At 39.9% G+C, this 19262-nt stretch overlaps 1 protein-coding gene across 1 annotated transcript in view; it reads left to right on the top strand.

The window, feature by feature from the left end:
- LOC128696898 (protein unc-80 homolog) overlaps positions 1 to 19262 on the top strand; it is a 1079316-nt gene that overhangs the window by 561139 nt on the left and 498915 nt on the right. The window contains exons 21-23 of the mRNA XM_070095999.1: positions 498 to 618; positions 14655 to 14825; positions 17768 to 17991. Coding sequence (XP_069952100.1) covers positions 498 to 618; positions 14655 to 14825; positions 17768 to 17991 — 516 coding nt within the window. The remainder of the gene's footprint in view (positions 1 to 497; positions 619 to 14654; positions 14826 to 17767; positions 17992 to 19262) is intronic.

Below are 19262 nucleotides of genomic sequence, written 5' to 3'. Positions count from 1 at the left end.
CGCGACGGGCTGGAGTTTTGAGACTCTATGACCGCGGGTTCAATCCCGGCCGAGGGTATGGTTTATTATGATAAGACGGAGAAGAATTGCTGGGGGTAGACATTTCCTTAAATGTTCTAAATAAAAGAGGAATATCGCTGTAAAATACGTACTCTGTTCTTTATAATTTGCATTGTTCAATGAGCATGAAATTAATCTCAGTTGTAGCTGGAAATACCTGTATGTAGGTCCTCACATTCTGTATTTATGTGTCCTATTATATATATATATATATATATATATATATATATATATATATATATATATATATATATATATATATATATATATATATATATATATATATATATATATATATATATATATATATATATATATATATATATATATACACATATGTATGCATATATGAATATGGTAACTATTACGATCATTGTAATATATTCCGAAAGAAATATTTATTAGTAATAATGTTGGTGTTGGGCCCACTACTGCAGGTATGTGGGTGAAGGTGGAGCAGACAGACGAGGTTTCCCTCACATGATAGGTACAACACATCCCATCATCACTGTGACACAACACACACCATCACCCAGTGAACATGGATGGCGAGACCAGGTAAAACCTCTCATCAAATGTATTACCAATTAGCTTATTATAAAATGTCTCACCTTTCATTTTTGACTTTTTCATTCTTTCATTATTTAATTATTGCAAGAGTTTACTGCATGTAATTACTGTATGTGATTACTCTATATGATTACTGTATTTAATTACTTCATATGATTTCAATATGTAAATGATGTTTGTGATTATTGAACGTGATTACTTTGTGTTTATATAATTATTGTATATGTAAATTAATACTGTACATGCTTGTTACATGTAAGTGATCTCTCATATCTATATTACATGCATATAATTAAGCTGAAATTCATAGTCTATCTGTCACTGACTTTGCTAAATTTTTCCATATATTTTTAATAGTGATTATAGTAATTTTTATTACTTTTGTTACTTAGATTATATTTTTTTCTAGTGAAGGTACTCTAATTGACAGTTTAGTACTAAATATTTTACATAGGATTTTCACATCCTTCTCAATGTGTTTATATTGTTTATCCCTTTTGGCAAATTCAGAAAAGAAAACATTCGATATGTAAAGAAACGAGATATTAAATATCTCCTAAAATTACGTAGTTTGGTGAAATTTACATGAAGGATTAAGGTTACTTTTTACATCATGACATGTTTACTTAATATAATAAAGCTGGAGCTTTATAATGGTTAAAAAACTCTTGTGCAAGACAGGTATAAAATACCGACAATATGAAAGTTAAGACACATGTGCAACATCTGGATATCTTTATTGTAGACGTTTCGCCATCCAGTGGCTTTATCAATACAGATTCTAGGACATAATAGGAAGACAGTAGAACTATATACAAAAGATGAGGTAATCAGTCCCTCGGCCTTGGAGTTAGTGTTCACAGCATTGTGGTGGAGGAGAATCTGGAGCAAAGGCAAGAAGACTGGCGTTTATATAGTCGTCAGTGGAAGGGACGGGCAGCAGACGAGGGCAGTCACTGGTAGGCGGGATTCCCCAGTGGAAGTAGGTCCTTCCCAAAGAGATGGGTTAGTTGCAGCAGCCGTGAAGGTCTTGTAGATGTCCTCTGAACCAAGATTCCATGATGTTGCAGTGTCTGACAAGTTGTGCAAGAAAGGTATAAAATACCGACAATATGAAAGTTAAGACACATGTGCAACATCTGGATATCTTTATTGTAGACGTTTCGCCATCCAGTGGCTTTATCAATACAAATTCTAGGACATAATAGGAAGACAGTAGAACTATATACAATGCTGTGAACACTAACTCCAAGGCCGAGGGACTGATTACCTCATCTTTTGTATATAGTTCTACTGTCTTCCTATTATGTCCTAGAATCTGTATTGATAAAGCCACTGGATGGCGAAACGTCTACAATAAAGATATCCAGATGTTGCACATGTGTCTTAACTTTCATAAAAAACTCTTGCAGAACTAAACGTTGCCACAATAAACTGTTCCATTCATCGTACATATATACTTGTAACAAACAAATTATAGAGAATTTACATTTTAGCTCGTTCATCATTCTTTTTTTTTTTAATATCCATTATAGAGGATAGTTACAGTGTCGCATCTATGACTTACTATAAGGTTGGTACTGATACATAAGACAACATCTGACGGTGTTCGTCTAACCCACGAAATCGTAATAACACGATTACAAATCAATCATTGAAGCAGTTGGATTCGAACCCATGGCGTGTGAGACCTAAAACTGGGTATGTGAAGGCCTTTTTAAATTGGTTTTTACGATTTGTATTCCCACTCTGACCTATCGAATTTCCTAATATGTTTAGGATTTTCCATTATTCTTGAAGATTACACTAAAAAAAATAAAAAGAATGCAGACTTTTTGAATTTGATTTTTTTTATCTATGTTTCTAGTAACATTTTTGCCAAGTGAAGGTGTGTTGCATTCACTGTCGTCAACTGCAGTGTTGCGAGTGTTGCGAGGTTCATGCATATGTAATACATTAAACAGAATTGTTGAAATAAGTAAATCTTTTCGTGTTCCTGGTCTACTTGTCTTAGTGACACCACTGGTGCTCCTGGTCTACTTGTCTTAGTGACACCACTGGTGCTCCTGGTCTACTTGTCTTAGTGACACCACTGGTGCTCCTGGTCTACTTGTCCTAGTGACACTACTGGTGCTCCTGGTCTACTTGTCCTAGTGACACCACTGGTGCTCCTGGTCTACTTGTCCTAGTGACACTACTGGTGCTCCTGGTCTACTTGTCCTAGTGACACTACTGGTGCTCCTGGTCTACTTGTCCTAGTGACACCACTGGTGCTCCTGTCTACACCACTGGTGCTCCTGGTCTACTTGTCCTAGTGACACCACTGGTGCTCCTGGTCTACTTGTCCTAGTGACACCACTGGTGCTCCTGGTCTACTTGTCCTAGTGACACCACTGGTGCTCCTGGTCTACTTGTCCTAGTGACACTACTGGTGCTCCTGGTCTACTTGTCCTAGTGACACCACTGGTGCTCCTGGTCTACTTGTCCTAGTGACACCACTGGTGCTCCTGGTCTACTTGTCCTAGTGACACCACTGGTGCTCCTGGTCTACTTGTCCTAGTGACACCACTGGTGCTCCTGGTCTACTTGTCCTAGTGACACTACTGGTGCTCCTGGTCTACTTGTCCTAGTGACACCACTGGTGCTCCTGGTCTACTTGTCCTAGTGACACCACTGGTGCTCCTGGTCTACTTGTCCTAGTGACACCACTGGTGCTCCTGGTCTACTTGTCCTAGTGACACTACTGGTGCTCCTGGTCTACTTGTCCTAGTGACACCACTGGTGCTGCTGGTCTACGTGTCTTAGTGACACCACTGGTGCTCCTGGTCTACTTGTCCTAGTGACACCACTGGTGCTCCTGGTCTACTTGTCCTAGTGACACCACTGGTGCTCCTGGTCTACTTGTCCTAGTGACACCACTGGTGCTCCTGGTCTACTTGTCCTAGTGACACCACTGGTGCTCCTGGTCTACTTGTCCTAGTGACACCACCGGTACTACTGGTCTACTGCTTCTTCTAGTGAAACCACTGGTATTCCTGGTCTACTGCTTCTCCTAGTGACACCACCGGTACTACTGGTCTACTGCTTCTCCTAGTGACATTCCTGGTGCTCCTGGTCTACAGCTTTTCCTAGTGACAACTCTGGTGCTCCTGGTCTTCCTGCTTCTCCTAGTGACACCACTGGTACTCCTGGTCTACTTCTCCTAGTGACATCACTGGTGCTCCTGTTCAACTTCGTCTCCTAGTGACACCACTGGTAGTCCTGGTCTAATGCTTCTCCTAGTGACACCACTTATACTCCTGGTCTTCCTGCTTCTCCTAGTGACTCCACTAGTGCTCCTGGTCAACAGCTTCTCCTACTGACATCACTGGTACTCCTGGTCAACAGCTTCTCCTACTGACATCACTGGTACTCCTGGTCAACAGCTTCTCCTAGTGACACCACTCCTGGTCTACTTGCTAGTGACACCACTGGTCTTCCTGCTTCTCCTAGTGACACCACTGGTACTCCTGGTCTACTTCTCCTAGTGACATCACTGGTGCTCCTGTTCAACTTCGTCTCCTAGTGACACCACTGGTGCTCCTGGGCTACTTCTCCTAATAGTGACACCACTGGTGCTCCTGGTCTACAGTTTCTCCTAGTGACACCACTGGTTCTTCTGGTCTAATGCTTCTGCCAGTGACACCACTGTTCCTCCTGGTCTACGTCTTTTCCAAGCGACACCACTGGTGCTCCTGGTCTACTGCTTCTAGCAACACCACTGGTTGTTTCTTGTCCTAGTGACACCACTGGTGCTCCTGGTCTACTTGTCTAGTGACACCACTGGTTTCCTCTCCTGGTCTACTTGTTCTAGTGACACCACTGGTGCTCCTGGTCTACTTGTCCTAGTGACACCACTGGTGCTCCTGGTCTACTTGTCCTAGTGACACCACTGGTGCTCCTGGTCTACTTGTCCTAGTGACACCACTGGTGCTCCTGGTCTACTTGTCCTAGTGACACCACTTCCTGGTCTACTGGTGACACCACTTCCTGGTCTACTTGTCCTAGTGACACCACTGGTGCTCCTGGTCTACTTGTCCTAGTGACACCACTGGTGCTCCTGGTCTACTTGTTCTAGTGACACCACTGGTGCTCCTGGTCTACTTGTCCTAGTGACACCACTGGTGCTCCTGGTCTACTTGTTCTAGTGACACCACTGGTGCTCCTGGTCTACAGTTTCTCCTAGTGACACCACTGGTTCTTCTGGTCTACTGCTTCTCCTAGTGACGCCACTTTTCCTCCTGGTCTACTTTTTCTCCTATTGACACCACTGGTACTCCTGGTCTACTTCTCCTAGTAACACGACTGGTGCGCCTGGTCTACTGAGTCTCCTAGTGACACTACTGGTACTCCTAGTCTACTTCTCCTAGTTACACCACTGGTGCTCCTGGGCTACTTCTCCTAATAGTGACACCACTTCCTCCTGGTCAACTTCTTCTCCAAGTGACACTACTGGTGTTCCTGGGCTACTGCTTCTCCTAGTGACACCACTGGTGCTCCTGGTCTACTTGTCCTAGTGACACCACTGGTGCTCCTGGTCTACTGCTTCTCCTAGTGACACCACTGTTCCTCCTGGTCTACTTGTCCTAGTAACACCACTGGTGCTCCTGGTCTACTGCTTCTCCTAGTGACACCACTGGTGCTCCTGGTCTACTGCTTCTCCAAGTGACACCACTGTACCTCCTGGTCTATGCTTTTCTTAATGACACCACTTTTCCTCCTGATCTACTTTTTCTTCTAGTGACACCACTGGTAATCCTGGTCTACTGCTTCTCCTAGTGACACCACTGTTCCTCCTTGAATACTTTTCCTAGTGACACCACTGATGCTCCTGGTCTACTGCTTCTCCTAGTGACACCAATGGTACTCCTGGTCTACTTCTTCTCCTAGTTACACCACTGGTGCTCCTGGGCTACTTCTCCTGATAATGACACCACTGGTGCTCCTAGTCTACTGCTTCTCCTAGTGACACCACTTTACCTCCTTGTCTACTTCTTCTCCAAGTCACACCACTGTTGCTCTTGGTCTACTGAATCTCCTAGTAACACCACTAGTGCTCTTGGTCTACTTTTTCTCCTAGTGACACCACTGGTACTCCTGGTCTACTACTTCTCCTTGTGACACTACTGTTCCTACTGGTCTATTTCTCCTAGTGACATCACTGGTGCTCCTGGTCTACTGCTTATCCTATTAACACCACTGGTACCCTTGGTCTACTTCTTCTCTTAGTGACATCACTGGTCCTCCTGGTCTACTTCTTCTCCAAGTGACACCACTGGTGCTCCTGGTCTACTTCTTCTCCTAGTGACATCACTGGTCCTCCTGGTCTACTTCTTCTCCTAGTGACACCACCGGTTCTCCTGGTCTACTGCTTCTCCTAGTGACACCACTGTTCCTCCTGGTCTACTGCTTCTCCTAGTGACATCACTGGTGCTCCTGGTCTACTTCTTCTAGTGACACCACTGTTCCTCCTGGTCTACTTCTTCTCCTAGTGACATAACTGGTGCTGCTGGGCTACTGCTTCTCCTAGTGACACCACTGGTGCTGCTGGGTTACTGCTCCTAATAATGACACCACTGGTGCTCCTGGGCTACTGCTCCTAATAATTACATCACTGGTGTTCCTGGGTTACTGTTCCTAATATTGGCACCACTGGTGCTCCTGGGCTTTTGCTAATAGTTACACCACTGGTGCTCCTGGGTTACTGCTCCCAATAGTTACACCACTGGTGCTCCTGGGTTACTGCTCCTGATAGTGACATCACTTGTGCTCCTGGGTTACTGCTCCTAATAGTTACACCACTGGTGCTCCTGGGTTACTGTTCCCAATAGTTACACCACTGGTGCTCCTGGGTTACTGCTCCTGATACTGTGTTACACTGGTGCTCCACTACACCACTGGTGCTCCTGGGTTACTGCTCCTAATAGTTACACCACTGGTGCTCCTGGGTTACTGCTCCCAATAGTTACACCACTGGTGCTCCTGGGTTACTGCTCCTAATAGTTACACCACTGGTGCTCCTGGGTTACTGCTCCTAATAGTTACACCACTGGTGCTCCTGGGTTACTGCTCCTAATAGTTACACCACTGGTGCTCCTGGGTTACTGCTCCTGATAGTGACATCACTGGTGCTCCTGGGTTACTGCTCCTAATAGTTACACCACTGGTGCTCCTGGGTTACTGCTCCTAATAGTACTGGTGCTCCTGGGTTACTGCTCCTTATAGTGACATCACTGGTGCTCCTGGGTTACTGCTCCTAATAGTTACACCACTGGTGCTCCTGGGTTACTGCTCCTAATAGTAACACCACTGGTGCTCCTGGGTTACTGCTCCTAATAGTAACACCACTGGTGCTCCTGGGTTACTGCTCCTAATAGTAACACCACTGGTGCTCCTGGGTTACTGCTCCTAATAGTAACACCACTGGTGCTCCTGGGTTACTGCTCCTAATAGTAACACCACTGGTGCTCCTTGTCTTGTGCTCATCCATGTCTAAGGTCAATGGCAACATTTACCATACTAACATTTTCTTCTTATCACTCTTTACACTTACCACTTCCATCTGTTGTAATGGTTGGTCGTTTTCTGTAGCAGTCTGCACATCTATTTTTTCCTGAAAAAAGATCTTTATATTATATGCAGAATTTTGCTGATCACTTTTAATAAACAAGACTTTGCTGAGCAGCAGATCGGTGTGAAAAAAGTTTTTTGCTATATGTTGATCTTTATTTTACTGAAATTCCCTGTTCTTGTATTACATCAACCTCTGTTAGTGGTTTACATCAAGAGTTTGAAGGTTTAAAGGCCAATAGTCTAAACTAACAATAGCACTGTTATTTTTTCTTTCTCATCCAGTTGACTGTGTTTACAGCTGAAACCCTCTGCACTTTCCAAGGTGGATTACATCGTTCTCTCACACATTCTTCAAAATCAATATTGCTATATCATCTATTTTTTTTTATTCCTTATGAAATTGCATACAAATTTTGCTTTAGCAATTCAGAACTGCATAACATCTATAAAAGACTGTAAAAGTCAGTTTGTTTTGACAGTGGGACGATGGAAGGTAGAATGAAAGACATCGATACACATGATACTTTCTACCTTCTCACCAGGTGCCTGTCAATCCCAAAACTTACCTACTTCCTGAGATGCTCCCCAGCCTTCAGCAGTCAGAAATTCGAAGATGGACAGTGGTTGCAAGCCTCACTTCCAGTCAGGCTTGGGGGGCTGGAAATACGCAGATCTTCCCAGATTGCTCTATAAGTTTTACTGCCCTCTTCCATTGCATCAAACGAGTTAATGTAACAAATTCTTCCGGACAACCTCAGTGACTCAGTAGAAATACAGAACCCTAACTACGCCAGTGCCATCACTGAATGGGAAACTCTTGCCGCTCCAGTGCCAAAGCCCAGTGCAACACTGGCCTACAAACAGTCAAGTTGGGATGGCCCCATCGCTGAAAAGGTGCTTGCCAACATGCTTAGGGCTGTAACATCATACAGGAAGACTGCCCGTCTCCAAACTGTGAGTGCACCCCACTCCAGGGACTTATACCTAGAAAGTTCCCATTTCTGAAATGGGAACACGCCTCGACCCTAAGACCCTCCATATAACAGTGGCTCTCCACCTCGCTGCCCCAATTCACATGGAGTATATGTGTATTTGTGGCTATGCACAAGCCGACCAATATGGTGTACATGGTCTTAACTTTTCCAAAACCAAGGGCTGGCATGCAAGACGCAATGAAGTCAGCAAGATCTTAAAGAGAACCCTTGCTACAGCTGGATTCCCAGCCGAGAGAGAGCCCCGATCACTAGCAGCCAACAATACCCATAACCCAGCAAACTGCCCCAGTGGGATCTCCATCTATCCTTGGACGAATGGCAAACTCTTAGCATGGGACTGTACCTGTGTGTCGACGCTGGCTGACACCTATATCCATCTATCCATCATAGTTTCGGTCGACAGGGAGGAGCTGCTGATCACAGGGAGGAATACAAGAAGGGCAAGTACAGGGTCACAAGCCAACAGTATCAATTTGTCCCAGTGGGATCAGAGACCTTAGGATCATGGGGATAAAAATGCCACACATTTCCTTAAAGAACTGGGTTCCAGACTCATCGACACCACCAGGGACCCAAAGGCAGCCACTTTAATGTTCTAGTGCCTCAGCATGGCCATCCAGAGGGTAAATGAATGTTGCATACTTGGCTCACGTCAAGCTTCGGAGGAGCTGGAGGAGATTGATAATCTTTGATATATTGTACTAATGTACTCATGTTTGTGTTTTCTGTCAATGTATTCTGTCTATTAATAAAGTTCACACGTAATATAAAATATAGGGGGTGGCAGGAGAAGAAAATATTAAAAAAAACTCCGGGGAGAACCTTATGTTTTCCCTGAGGTAAGTTTATTGTCTTCTCTGAGGATGAGGATCCCCAGTAAAATTCTAGAGGTGGTACCTCCATATATTATATGCTATATATGTATATATATATATATATATATATATATATATATATATATATATATATATATATATATATATATATATATATATATATATATATATATATATATATATATATATATATATATATATATATATATATATATATATATATATATATATATATATATATATATATATATATATATATACATATATATATATATATATATATATATATATATATATATATCTATATATATATATTATATATATATAGATATATATATATATATATATATATATATATATATATATATGTATATATATATATATATATATATATATATGTCGTGCCGAATAGGCAGAACTTGCAATTTTGGCTTAAATAGCAACGTTCATCTTGCCATATAGGACAAGTGAAAATTTGTGTATGCAATAATTTCGCCAAAATCATTCTGAACCTAACGAAAAAAAAATATTTCACTGTGTTTGTTTAGTATTAAATTATTGTAAACAAATCTAAAATATATTTAGTTAGGTTAGGCTAAAATAAATTGTTCTTGTTATAATAAGGTTAGATAAGTTTTCTAAGATTCTTTTGGTGTAAAATTATAAATTTTTACATTATCACTAATGAAAAAAAATATATCTTTAAATGAATAAGAGAAAGTTTTAGAATGGACTTAATTTTAAATGAGTTCTTGCTAATTGACCAGTTTTACACATTCGGCACGACATATATATATATATATATATATATATATATATATATATATATATATATATATATATATATATATATATATATATATATATATATATATATATATATTATTATTATTATTACTATCACACTGGCCGAAAAAGAAAAACTTTCACCATCATTAACTCCATCACTGTCTTGCCAGAAGGGTGCTCTACACTACAGTTTTTAAACTGCAACATTAACACCCCTCCTTCAGAGTGCAGGCACTGTACTTCTCATCTCCAGGACTCAAGTCCGGCCTGCCGGTTTCCCTGAATCCCTTCATAAATGTTACTTTACTTACACTCCAACAGCACGACAAGCATTAAAAACCATTTGTCTCCATTCACTCCTATCAAACACGCTCACACATGCCTGCTGGAAGTCCAAGCCCCTCGCACACAAAACCTCCTTTACCCCTTCCCTCTAACCTTTCCTAGGCCGAACCCTACCCCGCCTTCCTTCCACTACAGACTGATACACTCTTGAAGTCACTCTGTTTCGCTCCATTCTCTCTACATCTCCGAACCACCTCAACAACCCTTCCTCAGCCCTCTAGACAACAGTTTTGGTAATCCCACACCTCCTCCTAAGTTCCAAACTACGAATTCTCTGCATTATATTCACACCACACATTGCCCTCAGACATGACATCTCCAGCATTCTCCTAGCTGCAACATTCATCACCCATGCTTCACACCCATATAAGAGCGTTGGTAAAACTATACTCTCATACATTCCCCTCTTTGCCTCCAAGGACAAAGTTCTTTGTCTCCACAGACTCCTAAGTGCACCACTCACCCTTTTCCCCTCATCAATTCTATGATTCACCTCATCTTTCATAGACCCATCCTCCATACTCTCTCCCTCCAATCTGATATCCAATCTTTCATCACCTAATCTTTTTGTTATCCTCATAACCTTACTCTTTCCTGTATTCACTTTTAATTTTCTTCTTTTGCACATCCTACCAAATTCATCCACCAATCTCTGCAACTTCTCTTCAGAATCTCCCAAGAGCACAGTATCATCAGCAAAGAGCAACTGTGACAACTCCCACTTTATGTGTGATTCTTTATCTTTTAACTCCACACCTCTTGCCAAGACCCTCGCATTTACTTCTCTTACAACCCCATCTATAAATATATTAAACAACCACGGTGACATCACACATCCTTGTCTAAGGCCTACTTTTACTGGGAAATAATTTCCCTCTTTCCTACATACTCTAACTTGAGCCTCACTATCCTCATAAAAACTCTTCACTGCTTTCAGTAACCTACCTCCTACACCATACACCTGCAACATCTGCCACATTGCCCTCCCCCCTATCTACCCTGTCATACGCCTTTTCCAAATCCATAAATGCCACAAAGACCTCTTTAGCCTTATCTAAATACTATTCACTTATATGTTTCACTGTAAACACCTGGTCCACACACCCCCTACCTTTCCTAAAGCCTCCTTGTTCATCTGCTATCCTATTCTCCGTCTTACTCTTAATTCTTTCAACATACACTTTACCAGGTATGCTCAACAGACTTATCCCCCTATAATTTTTGCACTCTCTTTTGTCCCCTTTGCCTTTATACAAAGGAACTATGCATGCTCTCTGGCAATCCCTAGGTACCTTACCCTCTTCCATACATTTATTAAATAATTGCACCAACCACTCCAAAACTATATCCCCACCTGCTTTTAACATTTCTATCTTTATCCCATCAATCCTAGCTGCCTTACTGACCCCCTATCATTTTACCTACTGCCTCACGAACTTCCCCCACACTCACAACTGGCTCTTCCTCACTCCTACAAGATGTTATTCCTCCTTGCCCTATACACGAAATCACAGCTTCCCTATCTTCATCAACATTTAGCAATTCCTCAAAATATTCCCTCCATCTTCCCAATACCTCTAACTCTCCATTTAATAACTCTCCTCTCCTATTTTTAACTGACAAATCCATTTGTTCTCTAGGCTTGCATTTGTCTTAACTTGTCTATTCAAATCTTCCTGGAGTTAATCTCACTCCAAAATGTCGCTTTTTCTTACTTTTTCTTATTTTCAACAAAATTTGTTGATAACATTTCACCCACTCTCTCATTTGCTCTCTTTTTACATTGCTTCACCACTCTCTTAACCTCTCTCTTTTTCTCCATATACTCTTCCCTCCTTGCATCACTTCTACTTTGTAAAAACTTCTCATATGCTATCTTTTTCTCCCTTACTACTCTTTTTACATCATCATTCCACCAATCGCTCCTCTTCCCTCCTGCACCCACTTTCCTGTAACTACAAACTTCTGCTGAACACTCTAACACTACATTTTTAAACCTACCCCATACCTCTTCGACCCCATTTCCTATGCTATCATTAGCCCATCTATCCTCCAATAGCTGTTTATATCTTACCCTAACTGCCTCCTCTTTTAGTTTATAAACCTTCACCTCTCTCTTCCATGATGCTTCTATTCTCTTTGTATCCCATCTACCTTTTACTCTCAGTGTAGCTACAACTAGAAAGTGATCTGATATATCTGTGGCCCCTCTATAAACGTGTACATCCTGAAGTCTACTCAACAGTCTTTTATCTACCAATACATAATCCAACAAACTACTGTCATTTCGCCCTTCATCATATCTTGTATACTTATTTATCCTCTTTTTCTTAAAATATGTATTACCTATAACTAAACCCCTTTCTATACAAAGTTCAATCAAAGGGCTCCCATTATCATTTACACCTGGCACCCCAAACTTACCTACCACACCCTCTCTAAACGTTTCTCCTACTTTAGCATTCAGATCCGCTACCACAATGACTCTCTCACTTGGTTCAAAGGCTCCTATACATTCACTTAACATCTCCCAAAATCTCTCTCTCTCCTCTACATTCCTCTCTTCTCCAGGTGCATACACGCTTATTATGACCCACTTTTCGCATCCAACCTTTACTTTAATCCACATAATTCTTGAATTTACACATTCATATTCTCTTTTCTCCTTCCATAACTGATCCTTCAACATTACTGCTACCCCTTCCTTTGCTCTAACTCTCTCAGATTCTCCAGATTTAATCCCATTTATTTCCCCCCACCGAAACTCCCCTACCCCCTTCAGCTTTGTTTCGCTTAGGGCCAGGACATCCAACTTCTTTTCAATCATAACATCAGCAATCATCTGTTTCTTGTCATCTGCACTACATCCACGCACATTCAAGCATCCCAGATTTATAAAGTTTTTCTTCTTCTCTTTTTTAGTAAATGTCTACAGGAGAAGGGGTTACTAGCCCATTGCTCCCGGCATTTTAGTCGCCTCATACGACACGCATGGCTTACGGAGGAAAGATTCTTTTCCACTTCCCCATGGACAATAGAAGAAATAAAGAAGAACAAGAGCTATTTAGAAAAAGGGAGAAAAACCTAGATGTATGTATGTATATATGCATGTGCGTGTCTGTGAAGTGTGACCAAAGTGTAAGTAGGAGTAGCAAGATATCCCTGTTATCTAGCGTGTTTATGAGACAGAAAAAGAAACCAGCAATCCTACCATCATGCAAAACAGTTACAGGTTTCTGTTTCACAGTCATCTGGCAGGACGGTAGTACTTCCCTGGGTGGTTGCTGTCTACCAACCTACTACCTATATATATATATATATATATATATATATATATATATATATATATATATATATATATATATATATATATATATATATATATATATATATATATATATATATATATATATATATATATATTAAGTAAGGCTTGTGAAACGCTTGTGTAATAGCAAAAATGAATATAATTGGAAAGTTTGAGTTGGTTATGAAATACTGTGTCTGGTGTGATAAAAATGTTAAAGTATTTTAAATTTTAAAATTTAATATGATTTGTTTAGGAGCGGCTTAACTCTTGCTCATTATTAGTAGAAACTCCATATTTTTTTTTTCTTTTTCCTGTATTTCTTGTGACTTTTTGCTGTATTTCTTGTGACTTTTTGCTGTATTTCTTGTGACTTTTTGCTGTATTTCTTGTGACTTTTTGCTGTATTTCTTGTGACTTTTTGCTGTATTTCTTGTGACTTTTTGCTGTATTTCTTGTGACTTTTTGCTGTATTTCTTGTGACTTTTTGACTTTTTGCTGTATTTCTTGTGACTTTTTTCTGTATTTCTTGTGACTTTTTGCTGTATTTCTTGTGACTTTTTGCTGTATTTCTTGTGACTTTTTGCTGTATTTCTTGTGACTTTTTGCTGTATTTCTTGTGACTTTTTGCTGTATTTCTTGTGACTTTTTGCTGTATTTCTTGTGACTTTTTGCTGTATTTCTTGTGACTTTTTGCTGTATTTCTTGTGACTTTTTGCTGTATTTCTTGTGACTTTTTGCTGTATTTCTTGTGACTTTTTGTTGTATTTCTTGTGACTTTTTGTTGTATTTCTTGTGGCTTTTTGCTGTATTTCTTGTGACTTTTTGCTGTATTTCTTGTGACTTTTTGCTGTATTTCTTGTGACTTTTTGTTGTATTTCTTGTGACTTTTTGTTGTATTTCTTGTGACTTTTTGTTGTATTTCTTGTGACTTTTTGTTGTATTTCTTGTGACTTTTTGTTGTATTTCTTGTGACTTTTTGTTGTATTTCTTGAGACTTTTTGTTGTATTTCTTGTGACTTTTTGTTGTATTTCTCTGCTTTGCTGATTTTGTGCTCGGTTTTTATGTTTTACGACTCTTCCGCCCTATCCACTGTCTTGATAAGATAATCCTATTGTAATGGTGTTTATCATTATCAGGCATCTCAGAGTGGAAGTATTGAGGGTCAGGTCATCTACCAGAGGCCTCCACTCTCTCGCTCCCAGACAGACTCCAATATACAATATTCACACGAGGAGGTGGTCGAGGCTCCCGGCTCTATACACTACATTACCCGTGATGGACATATTAATCTCTTTGTACTTCTTAAGGTAAAATTTTTTATGTATATGTATTCAATATACAGGTATTATATGCAATATTTGTCTCTTAAGTACTCTGCATAGGACTCAGAACTTCCTCAATACTCTACAAGTACATAATCTTGTCAAAGCATGTTTCTACATTGACATAAATGGGCACTTTTAAAATATTTAACTTTCATATTTAAATTTAGTTAACTTACAAAAGTAATGCATAACGACTTCATCAACAGAATATCTTATTTTAATACTTTGAAAAATGTAACTTTGTTTATAGAGGAAAGAAACATTCTGAGATAAACCTTAAGAACCATAAGATTCCCAGGCGAAGTAAGACCTACTGTTCTTCGACTGGCAATAAAATTGCTTCCTTGGAGTCAGTCAGCTGTTGTGGGTCGCATCCTAAACAAAGAAACATGATAAAAAAAAGCCATCCTGCTTGACTTTTTGGTGAAGTTCTGGTGTGCTAATAACCTTATGGGATTCATTAACCCGAAGGATTTCCTTTTTAACAGTAAAGACTTATTTGCATATTAGTGTATAACAGCGCCATTCCTCCTAGGATGTTCATTTAGTGAATGTTGGCCCCTTGAAAATATTGAATTATTCAATAATATGTACATTATTCCAGATTTATTCCTGTGGTGTGATTATGATTTTGAGATGATGTATCATCATTATTGTTTTATAATGTATGAATCCAGTTAGAAATTTCACTAATAAGGGGGCATTAAAATGTAAATATTTAAAATAAATAATTATAAATAATTATGAAATTAATTATGATACTGTACAAACGTGAATATCTGCGGAAAAAAATTAAATAATATCCAACAAGTGCGCCAGTGGGGATATTTTCCATGTAAGACATAAGCATCAATGATAATATGAAAACTTGAGGGGGACACCATGCCCAGCTCTTCTAGGGCACGGTAGGTGCCTGAGCCACAAGTTGCAGCTCACAAGACTGTCATTCCCATTAGCCCCCTTGGGGCGGGGGTGGCAGACCGGAGAGGCCTAGCTTCTCCCTACGAGCCCCGTGAGGGCGGGGAATGTGGCTAGGCTTGGGGACAGTTGGTCCCAACGATGAGGAGGTACTTGTACCTCCTCCCATGGAGAGACATTAGTCTGAGATACTCCCGAGACAGGGAGCCAAGGCCGGGCCACCACTTGTAAAAGGCCCGGGCCCGGAGAGTACCGGCGAATCAAGAAGAAAAAGAAGAAAACTTGAAGCTGAGAATTTCCAGAACACACCATTTATACTTGCTTCCTGTAAACAGCACCTGACACATAGGCCCCTACAGCCCCCCTGTCATGGAATTACCCTAGCAAAGCAATTAAAACTGTTGTGGAAACGTTTTGCCAGCCAGTGACTTCTGCCAATACTGAGAAGAACGGTGGAAGCTGAAGAGTTTGAGGCCAATACTCCTCCTCATATTGCAACATTCATCTCTGTATTAGACTGAAGAAGACACTGGCTGACGAAACTTTTCCTCAAAAAAAAACATTCCTAAATGTTGCACAAGTGTCTCATTCCTCAACATGTCGATTTAGAAACAACTTACATCATATTAAAGACAATTCATGTATCCTACCCTTCATTTCCTTCCTAGCCATTTAATTCAACTTCATGAAAGACAAGAAAATATGCTGATTCAAGGTGGACATGGAAAATCTGGCATCTCCAAGCCTCCAGATTAGCAGACTCAAAAGAAAAATGAAGAGCGTCAGTATTTTCAATAGTTGACTGGGCTACGGTAAGTATTAGTTTAGAATTAACATAAAAAACACTAGGACTTACGCGGGTTGCAGCGCAGTGGCAGGCTAAATTTCCAAATTTCATTATGAGTACAACACACATGACTACTATTAAGCTACTATCAGAACAATATTCCAAAAGTCATTTCTTTACTCGCGTTAAATGTTGTTACCATTGCTTACTTTATATACAGTAGACGATCGTTTAACACGCTTTTGTCTTGCACATTTTGGTTATAGCACGATTGACGAATTGCGGCATATTTTTCTTTAACACTTCATAAAAGTAGTTTAACACGGTTGCGGGAGGGGAAAAAAATTTGAACACGCAGTCGCCCGCGGGGTGGGATAGGCTACAGTCATCCCCTGCCAGCATCAGCCACCCCCACCCCCACCCCCACTGACTTGACTGACTTACTGAATGACTTGACTGAATGACTTGACTGACTTACTGACTTGACTGACTTACTGACTTGATTGACTTACTAACTTGACTGACTGACTTACTGAATCGACTTACTGACTTGACATAATGACTTAGTAACTGACTTGATTGAATGACTTACTGACTTGATTGAATGACTTACTGACTTGATTGAATGACTTGACTGACTGACTTGACTGACTAAATGACTTGTCTGACTGACTGAATGACTTGACTGACTGAATGACTTGACTGACTGACTGAATGACTTGACTGACTGACTGACTGACTGAATGACTTGACTGACTGACTGACCTGACTGACTGACTTACTGAATTGACTTACTGACTTGACTTACTGACTTGACTGACTGAATTGACTGATTTATGCACACTCAGCCCAGTAGGACCACAGCATAACTCTCCACTCTCTTGACAATCATCGACAAACACCAGCGCCCACAATTTAAGGTAAGAAATACTATTATTTCTGTTGCATTTGTAGTCTTAATATTTTGTGAGATCTGGATTTCTAAAACAAAAGCTTTTTGGCTTTTTGGGGGCTCCCAGGAACGTAACCCTATTTTTCCTGTAAGTTCTTCAATTTGTTTCTCACAGTTTTATCTAACACGGCGTTTTCAGGAACGTGACTACCATGTTATACGACGGTCTACTGTAGCTAAAATTTAAGAAAATGGTCGACTCAAAGTGTGCTCATTATATGCTTCCCTCAACTCGGTACTTTTTTATAGAGTAACAATTTTCTTCAGGCTGCACAATCAATAGCACATCGTGATGCTCACGTGTGTTCTCTACGAGTGTGTGAAATTCTCCTGCATCTTCTCGACTTTCTCTTGGATCTTGGGCTTCTCAAGACTCCCAAACGATGGCAAAAATTAGACAAGGACGAAGAGAGAAGTGAAGGTGATTCCAAACTTCCTGAAAAGGACAAGGCGCAAAAACATCATTTCATATTTATGGACACCATTATCAGGTAGAGTGTTCTCTCGTTGTTTCCATACTTGAGAGTATGTTGTTATGGATCAATACCACTCGTTTGTGGTTACAATAATATATAAATGCTGATCGTGAGGCTAGTACACCAAACAGGGATGAGAATGAAATTAGCTTAGAAGCTCCTAAACCTCCGTATGCTCTCGGATGGCGATCCAACAGCTAGTATTGCTGGCTGCGCCATTCTTTAGGGTTGGGTGGTCCTGGGGTTTAAAGCGTCATGTGGTTCTCGCTTACCATGAGGCAGGCCAGTATAACATGGGTCTGAATCCTTTGCTAGTGCAGCGTTGTTATTGATCAGTACCACTAGTTCGTGGTTACAATATATATATATATATATATATATATATATATATATATATATATATATATATATATATATATATATATATATATATATATATATATATATATATATATATATATATATATATATATATATATATATATATTTATATAAATATATATATATACATATATATATATATATATAAATATATATATGTATATATATATTATATATATATATATATATATATATATATATATATATATATATATATATATATATATATATATATATTATATATATATATATATATATATATATATATATATATATATATATATATATATATATATATATATATATATATATATATATATATATATATATATATTATTATTATTATTATTATTATGACACTGGCCGATTCCCACCAAGGCAGGGTGGCCCGAAAAAGAAAAACTTTCACCATCATTCACTCCATCACTGTCTTGCCAGAAGGGTGCTTTACACTACAGTTTTTAAACTGCAACATTAACACCCCTCCTTCAGAGTGTAGGCACTGTACTTCCCATCTCCAGGACTCAAGTCCGGCCTGCCGGTTTCCCTGAACCCCTTCATAAATGTTACTTTGCTCACACTCCAACAGCACGTCAAGTATTAAAAACCATTTGTCTCCATTCACTCCTATCAAACACGCTCACGCATGCCTGTTGGAAGTCCAAGCCCCTCGCACACAAAACCTCCTTTACCCCCTCTCTCCAACCTTTCCTAGGCCGACCCCTACCCCGCCTTCCTTCCACTACAGACTGATACAATCTTGAAGTCATTCTGTTTCGCTCCATTCTCTCTACATGTCCGAACCACCTCAACAACCCTTCCTCAGCCCTCTGGACAACAGTTTTGGTAATCCCGCACCTCCTCCTAACTTCCAAACTACGAATTCTCTGCATTATATTCACACC

This window comes from Cherax quadricarinatus, chromosome 52 (assembly GCF_038502225.1).
Source record: "Cherax quadricarinatus isolate ZL_2023a chromosome 52, ASM3850222v1, whole genome shotgun sequence".
In the NCBI taxonomy this organism is placed as follows: Eukaryota; Metazoa; Arthropoda; class Malacostraca; order Decapoda; family Parastacidae; genus Cherax; species Cherax quadricarinatus.
This window is presented reverse-complemented; position numbering and strand designations above follow the sequence as displayed.